General features: G+C 48.8%; 1 protein-coding gene across 1 annotated transcript in view; it reads left to right on the forward strand.

Moving 5' to 3' along the window:
• The window catches only part of MINDY4 (MINDY lysine 48 deubiquitinase 4), a 1976984-nt gene that overhangs the window by 274607 nt on the left and 1684365 nt on the right, over positions 1–18012 (forward strand). Inside the window, exon 5 of the mRNA XM_069647706.1 lies at positions 5917–6365. Coding sequence (XP_069503807.1) covers positions 5917–6365 — 449 coding nt within the window. The remainder of the gene's footprint in view (positions 1–5916; positions 6366–18012) is intronic.

Genomic DNA, 18012 nt, shown 5'->3' on the forward strand with positions numbered 1-18012 from the left:
CGGGTAACCTGCCTGACGTAATCAGTGTCACCGGCTGAATGGGAGAGATTCCGTCCAAAAATGCTCCAAGTCTTCGAGAATGCGACCCGACCCCCTCAAAGAAGAAGAGTAGGAGCCATGCTCCTGTCGAGGGGAAAACCCGACAAAGAAAAGGCAAAGGACAAACCCTTTGCGCCCTTGACCCGGGTGGCCATGAGAAAACTCCTTGAGAACCTTCGAAGGCCCCTGTCGAGTCAAGAGACTACTCCTTCGAAGCCAAAGTCTTCGACACCTTCGACAACTAAGTGTTCAATGCCATTTTCGAAGTCCTCATCGTCGCTGAGAACATCAACGCCATCATCGACAAAAATGCCGAAATTGCCGAAGGATGTAGAGAAATCTAAAGAATCCTTCACTCCACTTCCAATAAAGGACTTTTTCAAGTCTCGCTCTGCAATATATGAGGAGCATGAGCCATCAGATGATGAAGCACAGCCTTTTGGCCTGGCGTATGGGACACTAGGTTTTCCAGAATATCAGAAGAGTCAAGGATGAAAGATCTGTATGAGACACTACAGACAGCAAGTGGGATTGAATTTGGCAGACCAGACCCCTCGCATCACGCAGATGGGTCATAGAAGCAATTAATGGCTAGACTCATTGAATTTTTAGGGTGGGGAAGGCCTGCACCACCTTTTGAGCAGGATGACTTGACAGACATTTTATACAAGGGAACCCAAGAGGACCATATTCTTCCCTTCCATATAGCCCTGCAAAGGCAGATCAGTGCAAACTGGGATATGCCAGAGTTAATTCCGGCAGTGAATAAACAATTGTAAAGTAAATGCAGGACCTCCAGTAGCGATCCTTATTATCTATCCAAAAATCCCACTCCAGAAAGCCTGGTGGTACAAGCTGCCACATCTACTTTCAAACGACTGCCTACCCAACAATTCCCCCAGACAAGGATGACAAATGCTATGATGCCTTGGCTAGAAAAGTCTTCTCGGCTGGGAGTAGGTCCCTTAAGTCGGCAAACTCAACCTGCACACTTGCTAAGTTCACATTTACCCTATGGGACTATATAGCAATGGCGGCTGATCATATTCCTAAAGGGGAAGAAAGAGACAGCCGCCTTCCCATCTTTATGTTAAAAAAATGTATGTGCGAGTCCCTACAAACAGATCTCGTCTCTGCGGACAGTATCAGCAGAGCAATGGTGACTAGCACTGTGATATGCAGATATGCGTGTTTAAGAAAGGCTGGGTTTGCTTTTGATGTGCAATCAAGGCTTCTTAACATACCCTTTGACGGTATCAGGTAAAAAGATTTTTGTGGCGACATTATTACATGGAACCCCTTTGACGACACACATTTATTCGTCAGCAGAGTTGGCAAGAGCGTGGAGAAGCTGCAGACCTCCAAAGCGGCAGCCAAATCCCTTGGTGCTGCAATCGGACAACCACAACCTCGTCCAAGTGGACCAGCTTGGAGGGGAGATCCCTTTGTTTTCGTTCTTTAGTTGGAAGAGCTAGAGGATGGGCAAGTTAGAGGAGTCAAAGAAGATTCCCATGAGGTGGACGGGGGAGAGGTGGTAAGACTGCCCAGGCAACAGCTGCTTTACCCTCAACTGCTGCATCAGCCGCCTCAAAACCTCTCGGAGGCCTTAGTCCACAAAACGCTGGTGGGAGGCAGACTCTCACAGCATCTGCAAGAATGGCAGGGTATTACTTCAGATGCATGGGCATTGGAAACAGTAGCCCAGGGTTACTGCCTTCCCTTTCTAAAAAGGCCTCAAGAACATCCACCGGGGAGCAACTCTTTCAGATTTCCAGATCCACTCCTTGTGCAGGACATTTTGAGCCTGCTAGAGAAAGGCGCTATAGAATCAGTACAGCAGAGCAACAAGGGTTGGTACACCCCTTTCTTCCTAATCCAGAGGCTTGAGACTCATCTTGGACTTAAGAGACCTGAACAAGTACCTCAGGAAGAACAAGTTAAAGATGGTTACCATATCTCAGATCCTTCGGGCCCTCCAGCTTTAGGACTGTATGGTATCATTGGACTTTCAGGATGCTTACTTTCATGTGCCAATCCATCACAAGCACAGAAAGTACCCGAGGTTGGCTGTTGGCGGTTCTCATTATCAATTTCGAGTTCTTCCTTTTGGGCTGACCTCCGTCCGAGGGTCTTCAACAAGTTAATGGTGGTGATGGAAGGGAGTCTCGGGAGAGGAGGGATTCAAGTCTATCCCTACGTGGATGATTGGCTGATCAGGGCCCGTTCTCCTGAACATGCTCTGGAAAATCTCAGCATAAGCTCTCCACAGACTGGGCTTCTTCCTCAATTACAAGAAGTCCCACATGATACCACCTCAAAGACTCCAGTTCATTTGGCAGACCTCCTTCAGGTTCCAAACAGGGTTGCACAGGATCTCCTGTGGTGGGCTTGCGAGAACAAAATTCTGAAGGGAGAACCTTCTTGGCAACCATGCCCGGAGATAACCGTAATTACGGATGCCTTGCTCACAGGGTGGGGAGCCCATGCCAACGATCTGACGGTCAATGGTCGTTGGTTCAAACTGCACATCAATCTTTTGGAGCTGAGGACAAACAGGCTAGCGCTTGCGGCTTTTCTGCCCTCTGTAATGGGAAGTAATGTCCTGATAATTATGGTCAACGCTGGCCATGTACTATCTCAACAAGAGAGGAGGCGTAGGATCACATACACTGTGCAAAGAGGCAATGCAGCTCTGGTTCTGGGCAATTCAAGAGGGAATCTCTGCATCAGCAGTTCACCTAGCTGGAGAGGAGAACACAGTGGCGGATGCTCTGAGCAGGCAGAGCACAGGGTCCCACGACTGGGAACTAGCTCAGTAAGTCCTTCAAAAGATCTTCACCCTTTGGGGAACCCCACATGTAGATATGTTCGTGACTAGTGTCAGCCGCAAGTGAAAACTATTATGATCCAGTGAATTTCCCCCAAGAGGAGCAATAGGGGGACGTTCGTAGTGGACTGGTATTTTCCACTCCTGTATGCATTCCCTCTAGTCCCCGTCATTCCTCAAGTCATCAGTAGGTTTAGAAAGTTCGTGAAATCCATGATCCTAATTGCTTCAGATTGGGCCAGGAAGACGTGGTACCCAGACTTTCTGGACCTGTCCATCTGCCCTCCAATACGTCTTCCGCAAAGAGAGTATGTTCTCACGCGGGAGGAAGGTTGGATTCTTCATCCAGAGGTCAAACACTCAACCTTCACGCATGGCTTCTGACAGGTTGACATATAAGGATTGGGACCTTCAAGATGATGATATGGAAATTTTGCTTTTAGCCAGAAGGCCAGCAACAAAATCCTTGTACTGCTGCCATTGGAACAAGTTTTGCAGCTGGTGCAGGGACAAGAATGTTGACTCTTTTCTGTGAATTACACCTATGGTGTTATTGTTCTTGTTACATCTGGCTAATCTGGGGCTGCAAGTTGGCACAATTAAAGCGCTTTCCATTTTTAAGTGCTCGTCTGAAGAGGTATCTTTCTTCAACATGGCACTGTTGATAACGTTTCTGAAGGGACTGACAAATCTGTTCCCTCTATCCTTATTCAGGTTCCAGTTTGGGACCTTAATCTGGTTCTATAATTTCTCATGTGTACTCTTGGAACCACTTCATTCTTGTCCTTTATGGTTGTTAGCCTTCAAAACCATTCTTTTAGTTGCTCTTACATCAGCCCGTAGGTTGAGTGAACTTCAAGCCTTCTCTTGCAAGCCTCCTTATACAATTCCTTAAAGTTAAACCCACATTTATCCCCAGAATTGTGTCTAATTTTCATTTAACACCAATGTTTTTACTACCTTCTTTTTATCCACCTCCTCATCCCGGAAAGGAAGAGGAGAGATTGCACAGTCCTGACCCAAGGCAAGCACTTAGCTTTTATATTTCTAGAATGTCAAAATTGCGACAGGTTGATCAACTGTTCGTTGGTTATACAGGCCATACGTTGGGGATGGCAGTGACAAAACAAACCCTGTCTAAGTTGATTATATTAGGCATTTCTGAGTGCTATAGACTAACTGAAACATATCCTCCTGAGGGTATGAGGTCTCATTCGACCAGGAACATGGCTACATCGTATGCTTTACAGAGAGGAATCCCAATTCAAGGTATTTTGGTGGCGGCCACATGGTCCTCCGTTCATACCTTTACAAAGCATTATTGTCTGGACTCTTCTTAGGCCAGGAAGGAGGATTTGGGAAGGCAGGGGTACATTCTGTTCATACAAACCCATAAGGAAATCCTAGATTCTTACTCCCTCCTCCAAAATAAATACTGCTTCGGGAGTCTATAAAAAGATGAGAAATATGTGGGTGGACACAATCCATTCGAAGAACAATTTACGTACCCCTGGTAACGTTCTTTAGATTGGATTTTCTACCCACGTATTCCTCATCACCCCTCCCTACCTACCTTGCCGTAGAATTTCTGTGTTACACTTTACAGTCTTTCGGAGCAGAATACTGTTTTACGCAAGGTAACACCATAAAATATTGAGGGAACGCATCAAAATGGAACTGAAGCTAACGGTCGCTGTGTGCGCTATATGTACCAGTGGTGACTTTGGCATCGGGACGGAGGTCCTCGAGTGACATCGAGTTGATGGGCATCGACGCGCAGCATCCCCTGCTGAAATACTTTTCTGAGGCAGCTAAAGCTGAATATGGATATATCAAAATATGAGGAATACGTGAGAGGAACATCCAATCGAAAGAACGTTACCAGGGGTGAGTAATTTGTTTTTCTGTTTTCTTGTCATGCAAGCCTACAGAAAGCCATTTTTCATTTAGCATGCTTCAAACTGGTAACTTTCATTTTCAAACTATGTTAATGACACCCAGCTCATTATAGAGCTGAGCGGCGTCTGTGAGAAAGAGCTGGAGAATATAGAAAGAGTATGAGGCCATCCAGGTATGGATGATAATGAATGGTCTCTGTCTTAACGCTAATAAAACAGAGTTCCTGATCTTTGGCTCAACACAGGCACATGCTAAACCCGCAAACTTGTATGAGTGCTTTACCATAGAAAGTCATTACATCAAAGTTGTTCTCAAGGTGAAGACCCTGGGAGTGATCTTGTAATCATCACTGGGTGCCTAAACCCATGTAAATAGTGTAGTTCAGAAAGCCCAATACCACCTCGGCTGCTCAGACTAGTGAAGCAGGATGTATTGGCAAAAAATTGCACAATACTAGTGAGAGCTGTTATTATGCTTAGATTGGACTATTGTAGTGCCCTACTTGCTGGAGCTAGTAAGGGATGCATCATAAAACTCCAGATACTCAAGAATGATGCAGTCCGGATTATTAAGGGCACTACAAGAGGGGATCCAGCATCCACACACAGGAGAGAGCTTCATTTTTCCCAATAGATGCTAGAGTATGTTTTAAGCTAAACACTATTGTACATAAGTGCCTGTATGGAAAAGCACCTCAGTCTTTACAGGAAAGATTGGTTCTGGAACATATTACCAAAATCACTCAGTCAAAGGACTCCATGCGCTCGACTCAGCCAAGATGCAAAAGAGTCCGAGCTAACGGACGTTCCTTAGCCTCAAAGGCTGAGACAATGTGGAATAAACTCCCCCTGGAGATGTGCCGGGAAGTAAACAATCCGTTTTTAGGAAAGGTCTTAAAACACTCCTGTTTGCCTAGGTTGTAATTTGTTGGTACTGTCTGTTCTAGTTTGTGTGCTTGTTCCCTGATGCCTGCGGGCTGCGGTGCAATATAAACAAATAAACATAAACAACATCTCTTGTTTTGTGTAAAGACAAGACAGTATTTTTGTATTGTTTGGGATATGGGACTACCACTTGATTATGTAATATAGAAAGTGTGGCGATAATGTAATCAGGATTATAACTCAGACCTTTTTCTTCACAATGTCTAGGATTACTTAAAGAAGCGACCTTTACGAAGACCACCAAGTGCCACGAACATCATGTCATCAAAATGTGATGTCCAATCAAAAATTAATTTGGAATCCCCAACTGAAAATCTTAAAGACAACATGAGAAGTTCCAACCAGACCATCAGCTGTGCAAACGTTGCCTTAAACCTTGGAAAAGAATTTGCAGCCAAAGTTCTGGCAGAATCTTTAAACTCATCTACCACAGACAAGATGAGAAGTCTGTCCATGGGGCCAGAGGATTCACTTGCGAAGAAAGTGTCTGAAAGAGAAAGAAACGGGACTGATGAGTTCATCAAGAAAAAGCTCAGTAAGGTAGAGTCCTATGAAAGAAGCTTTGAATGTGGTGCTCTTCTTGAAAGTGCTGGAGATGGGCAAGAAAGAAGAGCCAGGACAAACAAAAAGATGGAAAGTCGGCAAGTTCACCAAAGGTGAGTCCAATACATGGGACACTTGTCTGTATACTGTTTGAACACAGACCCATATCAGTTTTTTACAATTTCCAGGGATTGTACAGAGAATTAAGTATTCATTTGGGAGCACTCCTACCCCTGAACTTGGTCAGTGACATCTCTAAAAATGACTACTAAAACTATTTGCTCTGCAGCTTTTAATCTGACAGGTTGGCACCAGTCCTAAAGAGCCCTCTCCAGGGGGATAATGAGCCCTTACTAAGTGCTGTGTGTAACCTGAAGGTCACAGGTTTGAATCTCTCTCAGCACAGCTAATTCAGCCCTCCGTGTTTTCAAAGGTGATAGAATGAGTGGCTATTGTGGCTTCAAGGCAAGGGGATAGTAACAAATGTTTTTTGCAGTTTGTTAGGCAAAGTTTGAATGCAGTACCCTCTGGGAACACAACAAGCAACTATGACTACAGGTGTAAGCAAACCAACATTTGGTATAAGTCTGTACTACACAGTTTTGGTAGCATGTTGAGCAGCCAGGCTTATCTCAAGAGGGGAAACGTGAGCAGTAATGATGTTACTCAGAGGTCTACAATCACAGGTGTTCAAATAAATTCTTACACTCAAGGTTTCTTGGTTAAATACGTATTAATTTATTAACCATTCAGTTACAAAACATTCAATAGAAGGAGACAATGATATAATAACACAAAAATATACTTCAATACTGTACACTCTAAGTTTCTGAATCAGATAAGACTCTTTCGAGGGGATTGGGTCCTCTGACGTATTCCATATCTATGACAGTAATCACCACAGCTGTGCTGCTTCGGAAAATCTTCGGCGTCTGCGTCCTGCATCGATGACGTCGATACGCTGCCCTCGAGGACCTCCTCTGACGGCCGACATCACTGGATGTTATAAGTAGGCTGCACAACGCCCGTAGCCTCAGTTCCGTTTTTTCTGCGAACGTGTTCGCTTCGGGAATCTCGGCGCCCCTCGACTCTTTGGAGTTTCTGTTGTTTTCTCGCTTCTTCGAACCTGTTTGGTGTTTGTGAAATATTTCTTCGTGAAGATGTCTACCTCGTCTTCCACACCGCGTCCGGGCTTTAAGAAGTGCGGGGACTGTGGGTCCAAGATGTCGGTCACGGACTCGCACAACGCCTGCCTCTGGTGCCTCGGGGAGGCCCATGACACGGATGACTGTGTCGACTGCCAGTCGCTCACGTCAAAAGCCTTGCAGGAGCGCAAGAAGTTATCGGTAGGTAAGGTGTTCAAGCCCCGGAAGTCGAGGTCTGCGGGGCTTTCGACGGATGACTCGAGGGGCGACTCTCCGCATCGTCGTCAGAAGTCCAGTGGGCCTCGGTCCCGGAGTCGGTGTCGCGACTCCTCTGCCTCTTCCAGGCACTCCCGGAAGCGCCGTCATCAGTCGCCTTCCCTGTCCTCATCCGAGGACTCCGCCTGTCGGCGGGTCGCTTACCCGACCAAGCATGCAACACCGGAGGAATGGGCTTCCTTCGTGAAGAAAATGTTGGTGCTTCTCGAATCGCAGGGCACTGGTCCGTCCGCGCCTCCGAGTGGGGTCAGTCGTGATCAGCCGAGAGACAACGCTCGCACGCCTTCGGGCTCGGGTGGTCATCACGATTCGCGGGAAAGGTCCCGCTCGGACAAGGCGAATCGTTCTCGGCATGCCCGGTCCAGGTCCCGGTCATCGACGCGCTCGAGAAAACGTGAACCTGTGAAGTCTTCGAGGAAGACAAGGACACCTGTGGCGCCGAGGTCGTCGACGGACTCTCTCTCGGCTCCGCCTCCGAGGAAGTCGTCGACGCCTTCGACGCCCAGGATGTTGAGGGACACGCTCGGGGCTCCGGCTTCGAGGCCTTTGTCGACACCGTTGATGCTGTCGGCTCCACGTCTGTCGTAAACGCCGATTCTCTCGACGCCCGCACCGATTCACTCGACGCCCTCGATGCCTTTCGAGGCTGTGTCGACAGGGGAACCCCGTGGCTCGGGGAAACCTCCTAGAAAGGCTCTGGCCAAGGTCAAGCATGGCTTTGGTTCCAGTTCTGTGCGTTCTTACCGCCATCTGGAGTTCATTTCAGAGGTGGATGAGGGCTCTGATGATGGCATGGTGCCTGACACGGTGCCTGACGAGATTTTCTCGGGCCCTAGCCACTTTGAGGACCTGAGGCAGTCCCTGCATGATGCTAGGGGGCTGGACACCTCTCCGGAGGTGGAGTTTTGTAGGCCTGAGCCTGGCTTTCATGCCGATTCTTCGTACCAGCGCCTTATGTCAAGGGTCACCGAGTACTTGGGATGGTCTGCTCCTCCAGGGGAGTTTGTTCAGGATGACCTTACGGATAGCCTCGACATTGGTCCACCAACTGACCCGGTACTGCCGTTTCATATGGCTCTACAGAGGAGGGTGGCGGCGGCTTGGACTGCTCCGGAGAGTCTCCCGGCAGTGAGCAAGTCTTTGCCGCGAAAATACCGCCCAGCCAGTAGTGACCCCTGCTACTTGTCCGAGCACCCTACTCCAGAGAGTTTGGTGGTGCAGGCGGCTACGGCCCCGGCAAAGCAGGCATTGTACCCTACCATCCCTCCTGATGGGGACGACAAGCGTTTTGACAGCTGGGCGAAGAAAGTGTTTTCTGCAGGGGGTATGGCGCTTCAGGCGGCCAACTCCATATGTGCCTTGTCTCATTTCACGCACACTCTGTGGAACTGTGTTTCCTCGGCGGCTGACCATATTCCCGAAGGGGACGAACGGGATGGTTTCCTTGCCATGGTTCAGGATGGCAAGGATGCCATGTGTGAGGCCGTTTAGTCAGGTTTAGACATGGCAGATTGCGTCAGCCGGTCCATGGCCGCGAGCACCATGATACGCAGGTTTGCGTGGTTGCGGAAGTCGGGGTTTGCTCCTGATGTGCAGGCCAGGCTCCTCAACATGCCCTTTGACGCGGACCATCTTTTTGGTAGCAAGACTGACGAGAGCCTTGAGAGGTTGCAGACCTCAAAAGCTGCAGCGAAGTCGTTGGGCGACAACCTCCGCCTTTTCGTCCTAGGGGACAGCAATGGAGGGGAGGTTCCTTTCGTTATTACTCATCCTTTGGTAAAGCGAGAGGAGCTGCCAGTCAAAGGGGCCACCGTAGGAGTGCCAGAGGTGGAAAACAAGGTACTCGAGGTGCCAAGGCCGCTCGGGCTGTTGCCTCTTTGCCCTCAGGCAATGCCGCAGGCGCTTCAGCTCAGTCATGAGGCCATGTCCTATGGTTCGCCGGTTGGGGGAAGGCTGGCGCAGCATCTTGCAGAGTGGCGCGCCATTACTTCAGATGTGTGGGTTCTGGAGATCATAACCCGCGGCTACTGTCTTCCTTTCCGGCAGAGGCCTCAAGACAATCCACCGGGGAATCTCTTTGAAGAGTCCGGATCCACTCCTTGCGCAGGAAATTCAATCCCTGCTGGAGAAAGGTGCCATAGAACTGGTGCCTGTTGCGGAGAGGTTCAAGGGATGGCATTCCCCTTATTTTTTGATTTCCCGTAAAGACGGGGGATTGAGACCCATCATGGACTTGCGCGGTTTGAACAAACTCCTCAGGAAGGACAAGTTCAAGATGGTTACTCTCTCTCAAGTCCTCCAGGCCCTTCAACTTCAGGACTGGTTGGTGTCTCTCGACCTCAAGGACGCTTATTTTCATGTGCCGATCCATCCAAAGCACAAGAAGTACCTGAGGTTTGCGGTTGGCGACTCGCACTTTCAGTTTCGGGTCCTGCCGTTCGGATTGACCTCCGCCCCGAGGGTCTTCACCAAGCTTATGGTAGTGGTGGCAGCGCACCTCAGGAAAGGGGGGATTCACGTCTTCCCCTACCTGGACGATTAGTTGATCAGGGCGTGCTCTCCCGAGCAAGTCCTGGATCATCTGTCTGTCACCTGCCACTCCCTCCACAAGCTGGGCTTCTCCCTCAACTTAAAGAAGTCCCATTTGACACCAACTTAGAGGCTCCAGTACATCGGAGCAGTGCTTGACACGTCCCTGGGGCAGTGTTTTCCTCCCCAGGTGAGGGCTCATCACATTCAGCAGATGGTGCACAAGTTTCAACTTGCCCAGACTCTCCCAGCGTTCGAGTTCTTGAGACTGCTCGGCCTCATGGCATCCTGCATTCTTCTGGTGCCAGAGGCCAGGTTGCGGATGAGATCTTTGCAATGGGCACTCAAGCTCCAGTGGTCTCAGTCCTCCGGCAGGATGTCTGACCCTATTCAGGTGCCGTCTTCGGTCGCCCAAGACTTTCTGTGGTGGGCCGCCGAAGGCAATCTGATGAGGGGGGCTCCATTTTGGTTGCCCTGGCCGGAGGTGACGATTGTGACGGACGCATCCCTCACGGGATGTGGAGCTCATGCCAACGAGTTGACAGTCAGCGGTCGTTGGTCTCCGTCGGAGTCCAGACTCCATATCAATCTGTTGGAGCTGAGGGCTGTCAGGCTAGCCCTGAAGGCTTTTCTGCCGACTGTGCGAGGAAAGAATGTCCTGATCCTGACGGACAACACGGTGGCCATGCACTACCTCAACAAAAAGGGGGGGCAGGGTCACTTCCTCTGTGCAGGAAGGCAATGCAGCTCTGGTTCTGGGCAATCCAGCAGGAAGTTTCGATCTCGGCAGTTCATCTGGCAGGAGACAAAAACGAGACGGCGGACGCTCTGAGCAGGCAGAGCGCGATCTCTCACACGTGGGAGTTGGCTCAGGAGATTCTTCTGGAGATCTTCGCCCTTTGGGGGATCCCTCAAGTAGATCTCTTTGTCTCCAGTGTCAACCGGAAGTGTGAGAGGTTCTGCTCGTGGGTATTTCCTCCAAACGGAGCCTTAGGAGACGCATTTGTGGTGGAGTGGACATTCCCACTGCTGTACGCGTTTCCTCCAGTCCCCGTCATCCCGCAAGTACTACGGAGGTTACGGAGGTTCGGTTCCCGGATGATCCTCATTGCTCCGGCGTGGGCCCGGAAGACGTGGTACCCAGACCTTCTCAACTTGTCCATCTGCCCTCCACGTCGTCTTCCCTACCGAGACGATCTGCTCTCACGGGAGGGGGGGTCAGGTTCTCCATCCAGAGGTCAGGACCCTCAACCTTCATGCTGGTTTCTGAAAGGTTGAGGTATAAGGATTGGGACCTCCCTGAAGACGTGATGGAGGTGTTTCTTTCGGCCAGAAGGCCCACAACAAAGTCCCTGTTACCGTTGCCGTTGGAGAAAGTTCTGCGGCTGGTGCAGGGTTAAGAATGTGGATCCTTTTGCATGTGACATTCCCATGGTTCTGTCTTTTTTGCTTTCTTTGGCCCACAGGGACCTTCAAGTGGGTACCATTAAAGGTTACCTGGCGGCGCTGTCCATATTTAAGCGCTCGTCTGAAGAGTGTTCCTATTTTGAAATTCCTTTAATTTCTCAGTTTCTGAAAGGGCTCACTAATGTGTTCCCTCCGTCACCTTTCCATGTGCCCGGTTGGGATTTGAACCTTGTTCTCAAGTTTCTGATGGGTGCTCTGTTTGAGCCTTTGCATTCATGCCCTTTGTCTGTTAACTCTGAAAACTGTATTTTTAGTTGCGGTCACTTCCGCTCGCAGAGTGAGTGAGTGAGAGGCACTTTCAGTTAAGCCACCCTTCACTGTGTTTCATAAGGACAGGGTTGTCCTTAGTTCGTCCTTCTTTTCTTCGAAGGTGGTGTCGGAATTTCATTTAGGCCAGAAGGTTGTCCTTCAGGCATTTTATCCTCCTCCCTATCCTGGTAAGGAAGAGGAGAGGCTCCATAGGCTTGAACATAGGAGAGCGTTAAGCGTTTATATTTCACGCATGTCCCGGCCAGAGTGGACGATCAGCTCTTTATTGGTTACGCTGGAAAGCGTTTGGGACAGGCTGTGACGAAACAGACTTTGTCTCGCTGGATTATTTTGGCTATCTCTGAGTGTTACCGCTTGGTGGGTAAGGACCCACCGGTCGGTTTACGGGCCCATTCTACCAGGGGTTTGGCTGCCTCTACTGCCCTGCAGAGGGGTGTTCCTATTCGCAACATCTGTGATGCAGCCACCTGGGCTTCGGTACATACTTTTGCACGTCACTGTTCCCTCGATTCCATCCGGGGGCAGGATCTGGCCTTTGGCAAGGTGGTCCTTTACTCCGCAATTTGATTGGGCATGCTACATTTCTGTTTTCTAAATTCTTTTCCCACCTCCTTGCATTGGTACTGCTTTGGGAGTCTGTCATAGATATGGAATACGTCGGAGGACCCAATCCCCTCGAAGAACAAGTTACTCTCTTACCTGGTAACGTTCTTTTGATGGGATGGTCTGACGACGTATTCCATATCGCTCCCTCCCTACCTTCCCCGCTACAGAATTTCTTATGTGATTGCAGCTTACGTTTCCGCAAGGCTTTGTGTGTCAGACTGGCAGAAGACTGGTGGCACACGTTCTGGGAAAAAACTACAACTGAGGCTATGGGCGTCGTGCGCCACCCCCTAACATCCAGTGACGTCGGCCGTCGGAGGAGGTCCTCGAGGGCGGTGTATCGACGTCATCGACGCAGGATGCAGACGCCAAAGATTTCCGAAGCAGCACAGCTGTGACGATTACTGTCATAGATATGGAATACGTCGTCGGACCATCCCATCGAAAGAACGTTACCAGGTAAGAGAGTAACTTGTTCTTTTGGGATGGTCCACAGACACAACCTACAATCACAGGTAACTTTAGTAACAAGGGTGCTGGGGACATGAATATCTTACAGTTGGCATTCAGAATACTGTTCAAGAGGAGTAAAAGGCAAAGGTTATTAGAACATAAAAGGTTACAATTATTCTTAGACAGTGCAAATACTTTGAGTTCACCAGAAGAGTCAATTCAATTCAATGGGCCAGGCCAAAGTCAATGGGCTGAAGTCTTGGATAGGACAAAGCAGTTCTGGTAAGTAGACGGAAAAGTCTCTGCACAAATTGGTCATGATCACTGCTTCCAAGGAGCCAGGACCAGCCCAACGTCCTTGGAAGCAGGCCCCTAACCCTAATCCTAAGCATCAGCCGGTCCCCACTGGGACCTTTTGGACCTTGTCCTGGCGCCGGTGGCACCAGGCTCATCAAAACCATTGGTCCCGGCACTGGAAGCGCCGGGCTCATAATAGGTGTGAAGATGCTTGGGTGGACTTACCTGCAGCAGACCATGCTGCTTACTTACCAGCCACTTAGAAGCCATCTGAGAACAGGAACTACTTTCTTACCTGGGTGGGGCAGCTCCACTCCCTGGATACAGCACTGGAACTCTTCTGGAAACTGGAACTCTTTTCTTACCTAGGCGTGGCCGTGGAAGAAGACGCCTCATCACTCCAAGGCTATTTAAACCACACCCGATAGATGAAGCGTGCTTCGCGTTATTCTGCATCTGCAGCAGAACGCTCACCGAGTCTGCTCCGGCCTTTCTTCTTCCGATCCTGGACCTGCAAGAATCCTACTTACCATTTCAGTATCCAGACATCATCAGCACCTGCAAAGAACAGAAACAACAGGTTAGCAAGGCGAACTTTACACGCAGTGCTTACTTACCTGATCCATCGGCTGCGGCCGTTTCTTCACGCCGCATCTCCACCTGCAAAAACAAAAGCATTGCCATACTTACCGGCACGCTGTGATTCCGGATTTCTTCGTTCTGCATCGCCGCCTGTGAAGACAAAGTATCGTTAACAACTTACTGTCATTCCGCGGACTCCGGCGCTGCAACCCAACATCTGAAAGGCAAAAGAAAAGACATTAAGCAGGTATTTACTTACGTCCATCACGCTCGTCGCAATAAAACGCCTGCGAATACTCCGGCGTCTCTTTAACACGAACTAAGCTGCAAGGAAAGAGACAGTTGGAGCGCTTGCCATACTTACGAACTTCCAGGCGCTTCACTTCATCTTTCATCTCAAGAGCCCTGCAATACATAAGGGAAAAGCATTATACAGAGTCTGCATATAAACGTGCCACGCATGTAAAGACTATAAAGACAAAAGGTGTCCAGAAACTCACCGCTCGTGCAGATAACGACGGTAACCATCCTCTGAATTCAAGAGGCCTGTGTTTCACCAGTGAAGGAACTGGCAACGGCACCCTGCACCAGACGCAGATGGAGAGCCCAGCATTCACCTATATAAGGTGAGCACGCTGACCTGGGGGCTCTACGAAAAAGCTGGGAAGAGAGAGAGAGAGAGAGAGAGAGAGAGAGGGACATTCAACAACCCAGACCATTAACCCCCATAATCTTTCACCTGCAGAAACCTCACTCTTCGAGTTCGACACACAGTGCGAAGAGGTTCGACCCCAGAAGCCAATCGAGTCCTGCACATCACTTTTCGAGTCACAGACAGCTTCCTGCCAAGACCCGCGCCTCCGTGGGAATCAGGTGAGCGTTACAGAACGCGAAGCCCACCACAAAACTCCTACCCAGGCGCAATGGAAACCTCAGACACTGATCAACTAGCCCAGTTGCTCGGGGAATTAAGAGCAGAAGTACATGCAGCTCGTCAGGAAACGAACTCTCTAAGAAGAGAACTGATAATTTCCAAGGAGCGAACAGAGGACCTTGCTAGGCAGTTGTTACAAACGCAGGCATGACAGACACCTTTGCCTGTTCCAGGAGGAAGTTATCCTTCTGCATCATCTTCAAATCCAGTGCAAATCAATCTGCCCGGTAATGTTCCCTTGGCTCCGCCTGAACGCTTTTCTGGTGATCCAAAGAAATTCGCAGTGTTCATCAATCAGTGCCTCCTACACTTCTTATGTCGACCAGCTGCATTTCCAACAGACCAGACCAAGGTGGCTTTCGTGCTTTCTTATCTCAGTGGCAGCGCCGCAGATTGGTCGATCCCTTTAGTCACCCAGGATGATCCGGTTTTACATGATTTTCAGGCCTTCCAGTCGAGCATGGAGAAACTGTTCGCAAGACATGCACAAGGGCAGGCCTTGGACAATGAACTTCTCTCATTACGACAGGGTAATCAAGACCTCTTGACTTATATAGCCTCCTTCAATAGACTCATAGTGGAAACATGGCCCGAGGACAAGAGAATAACGCTTTTCTACAGAGGCCTGCGTGGAGAGCTCAAAGATGTGTTAGCGCAAGTTGTGAATCCTCCACAAGAATGTTCTGACTATATTGACTTAGTTGTCCAATTGGACCATAGACTACAGAACAGGAAGGCAGATCGTTCCAGATTTGATACCCGAGTGTTTTCTAAACCACAGACCTTGAATAAGGGAGCTGACACTGTGGAACCCATGCAAATAGGGGGCATGAAAGGACCTTTAACCCAGAAAGAGCGGGAAAGAAGAAGGCAGCTGCAATTATGCCTCTATTGCGGAAACTCAGGACACTTTCTTCGGGACTGTCCAGTGAAACCAGCTAAGAAGACTGTAGGAGCCGCAGATACCTGTACCACAAATTCTGAGCAGGGAAACGACCTCGCCCGACAAGAGTAGAGGTCCTCTTGCCGAGCGTTAAGATCTGTCCCGTGACCTCGCATTTCGTGATACCCATGGTCCTCATTAGTCCTGAACGTCCGGATCGTTTGCATGCAATTGAAGCTTACATTGACAGCGGAGCAATCGGTAACTATGTGGACCGTGAAATGGTATCAAGGATGGATCTACCCCTTGTCCCTAAGGCAGTGAAAGACGTCATCACTACTGTGGATGGCACGGAGATAGCCTTCGGACCAGTAATGCATGCCACCCAAGAAGTGACGCTAGTGAGTCAAGATGGACACCGGGAGAGAATCGTGTTCGATGTAATCAAGGCACCTCAGTTCCAGATCATTCTGGGAATCCCTTGGTTAGAGAAGCACAATCCTCAGATCGATTGGCGAGCAAAGACGGTTCAGTTTCCAGAGTGTTTTACCACTTGTTATCCTCGGCCTGATGTTTCACTGGCGGCAATCTCTTCTGAGGAGGTTCCCAAATTACCTCCCGAATACCAGGAATTCCAAGACGTCTTCCGGAAGGATCAAGCCAACACCCTGCCACCTCATAGGTCTTACGACTGTCAAATAGATCTGATACCTGGAACAACTCCTCCTTGCAGCAGGATTTATGCCCTCACCGAGCCAGAGAACCTTCACCTCAGACAATACCTAGACCAATACCTAGCTAACGGGTTTATCCGTCCTTCAAAATCTCCAGCTTCATCGGCTTTGTTCTTCGTTCCGAAAAAGGAAGGAGACCTTAGTACTTGCATAGATTACTGTGTCCTGAATCAGATCACCGTTAAAAACAGATACCCGTTACCTTTGATCCCTGAACTCCTGGATCAAGTCAAAGATGCATGTATATACACAAAGTTGGATCTCAGAGGAGCCTACCACTTGGTACGGATAAAAGAGGGCGATGAATGGAAAACGGCCTTCCGCACCAAGTACGGGCTATTCGAATATCAAGTGATGCCCTTTGGACTGTGTAATGCTCCTGCTGCTTTCCAGTATTTTATGAACGATGTCCTTAGAGAACTCATAGACGTGTGTGTTGTTGTCTACATTGATGACATCCTCGTCTATTCATCATCTGAAGAGAAACATCAGAGACACGTTAAAAAGGTTCTCGAGAGATTGCGTCAACATAATCTTTTTGCTAAGCTTGAGAAATGCGTTTTCAACGTAACGGAAGTCGAGTTCCTGGGATTCATATTGTCACCTAACGGAGTCCATATGGATTCAAAGAAAGTTGATGCAATCATCAAGTGGCCATCACCAACCTCTGTAAAAGGAGTTCAAAGCATGTTAGGGTTCGCTAACTTTTACCGCAGATTCATTCCTGAATTTTCTCGGATAGTCCAGCCCATCACCGCTCTGTTGAAAAAGAACAAACGTTTTGAGTGGTCTTCTGAAGCAGAACAAGCTTTTCAGGACTTAAAAGCTAAATTCATTTCTGCACCTGTTTTAAAACATCCTCGCCCAGAACTCCCCTACATCGTGGAAATGGATGCTTCTAGTCTTTCTATGGGGGCAGTTTTATCACAAAGAGATCCGGTCACACACCAACTACATCCTGTTGCCTTTTGGTCCCGCAAGTTTTCGCCTCCCGAGATCAACTATTCAATTACAGACAAGGAACTTTTGGCCATCAGATCGGCCTTTAAAGCCTGGCGGCATTATCTTCTAGGAGCCAGACACACAGTCACCGTAATGACTGATCACCGCAATTTACAATATCTAAAGACAGCCAAAGCTCAGTCTTCCAGACAGCTTCGCTGGGCTCTGTTTCTAGCAGAATTTGACTTTATAATTACTTATCGACCAGGCAGTAAGAACGGAAAAGCAGATGCTCTCTCCCGGATGGGAGTAGATGAACATTTGACCAATCCAGAACCAATACCCATAATCCCAGAACAAAGAAATTTGGTTTTGGTCAGCGCTAAATCTTTTAAAGACATCAAGACCATGGTTAAATCACTCCTAACTCCGGGCGATTTGCAAGATTGGCAATTAAAGGGGAAAGAATTCTCAGTGGATCAAGACCTACCATATTTCCGAGGACGATTGCATTTACCCTGTGAGAAAATACAAAAACAAGTAATCTCCTGTTATCACGACTCTCTAATGGAGGGTCAACCTGGCATTACCAAAACCATGGAAAAGATTAAAAGACATTTCTGGTGGCCGTCATGGAAAAAG

This window comes from Ambystoma mexicanum, chromosome 2q (assembly GCF_040938575.1).
Source record: "Ambystoma mexicanum isolate Mex_15411 chromosome 2q, UKY_AmexF1_1, whole genome shotgun sequence".
Lineage (NCBI taxonomy): Eukaryota > Metazoa > Chordata > Amphibia > Caudata > Ambystomatidae > Ambystoma > Ambystoma mexicanum.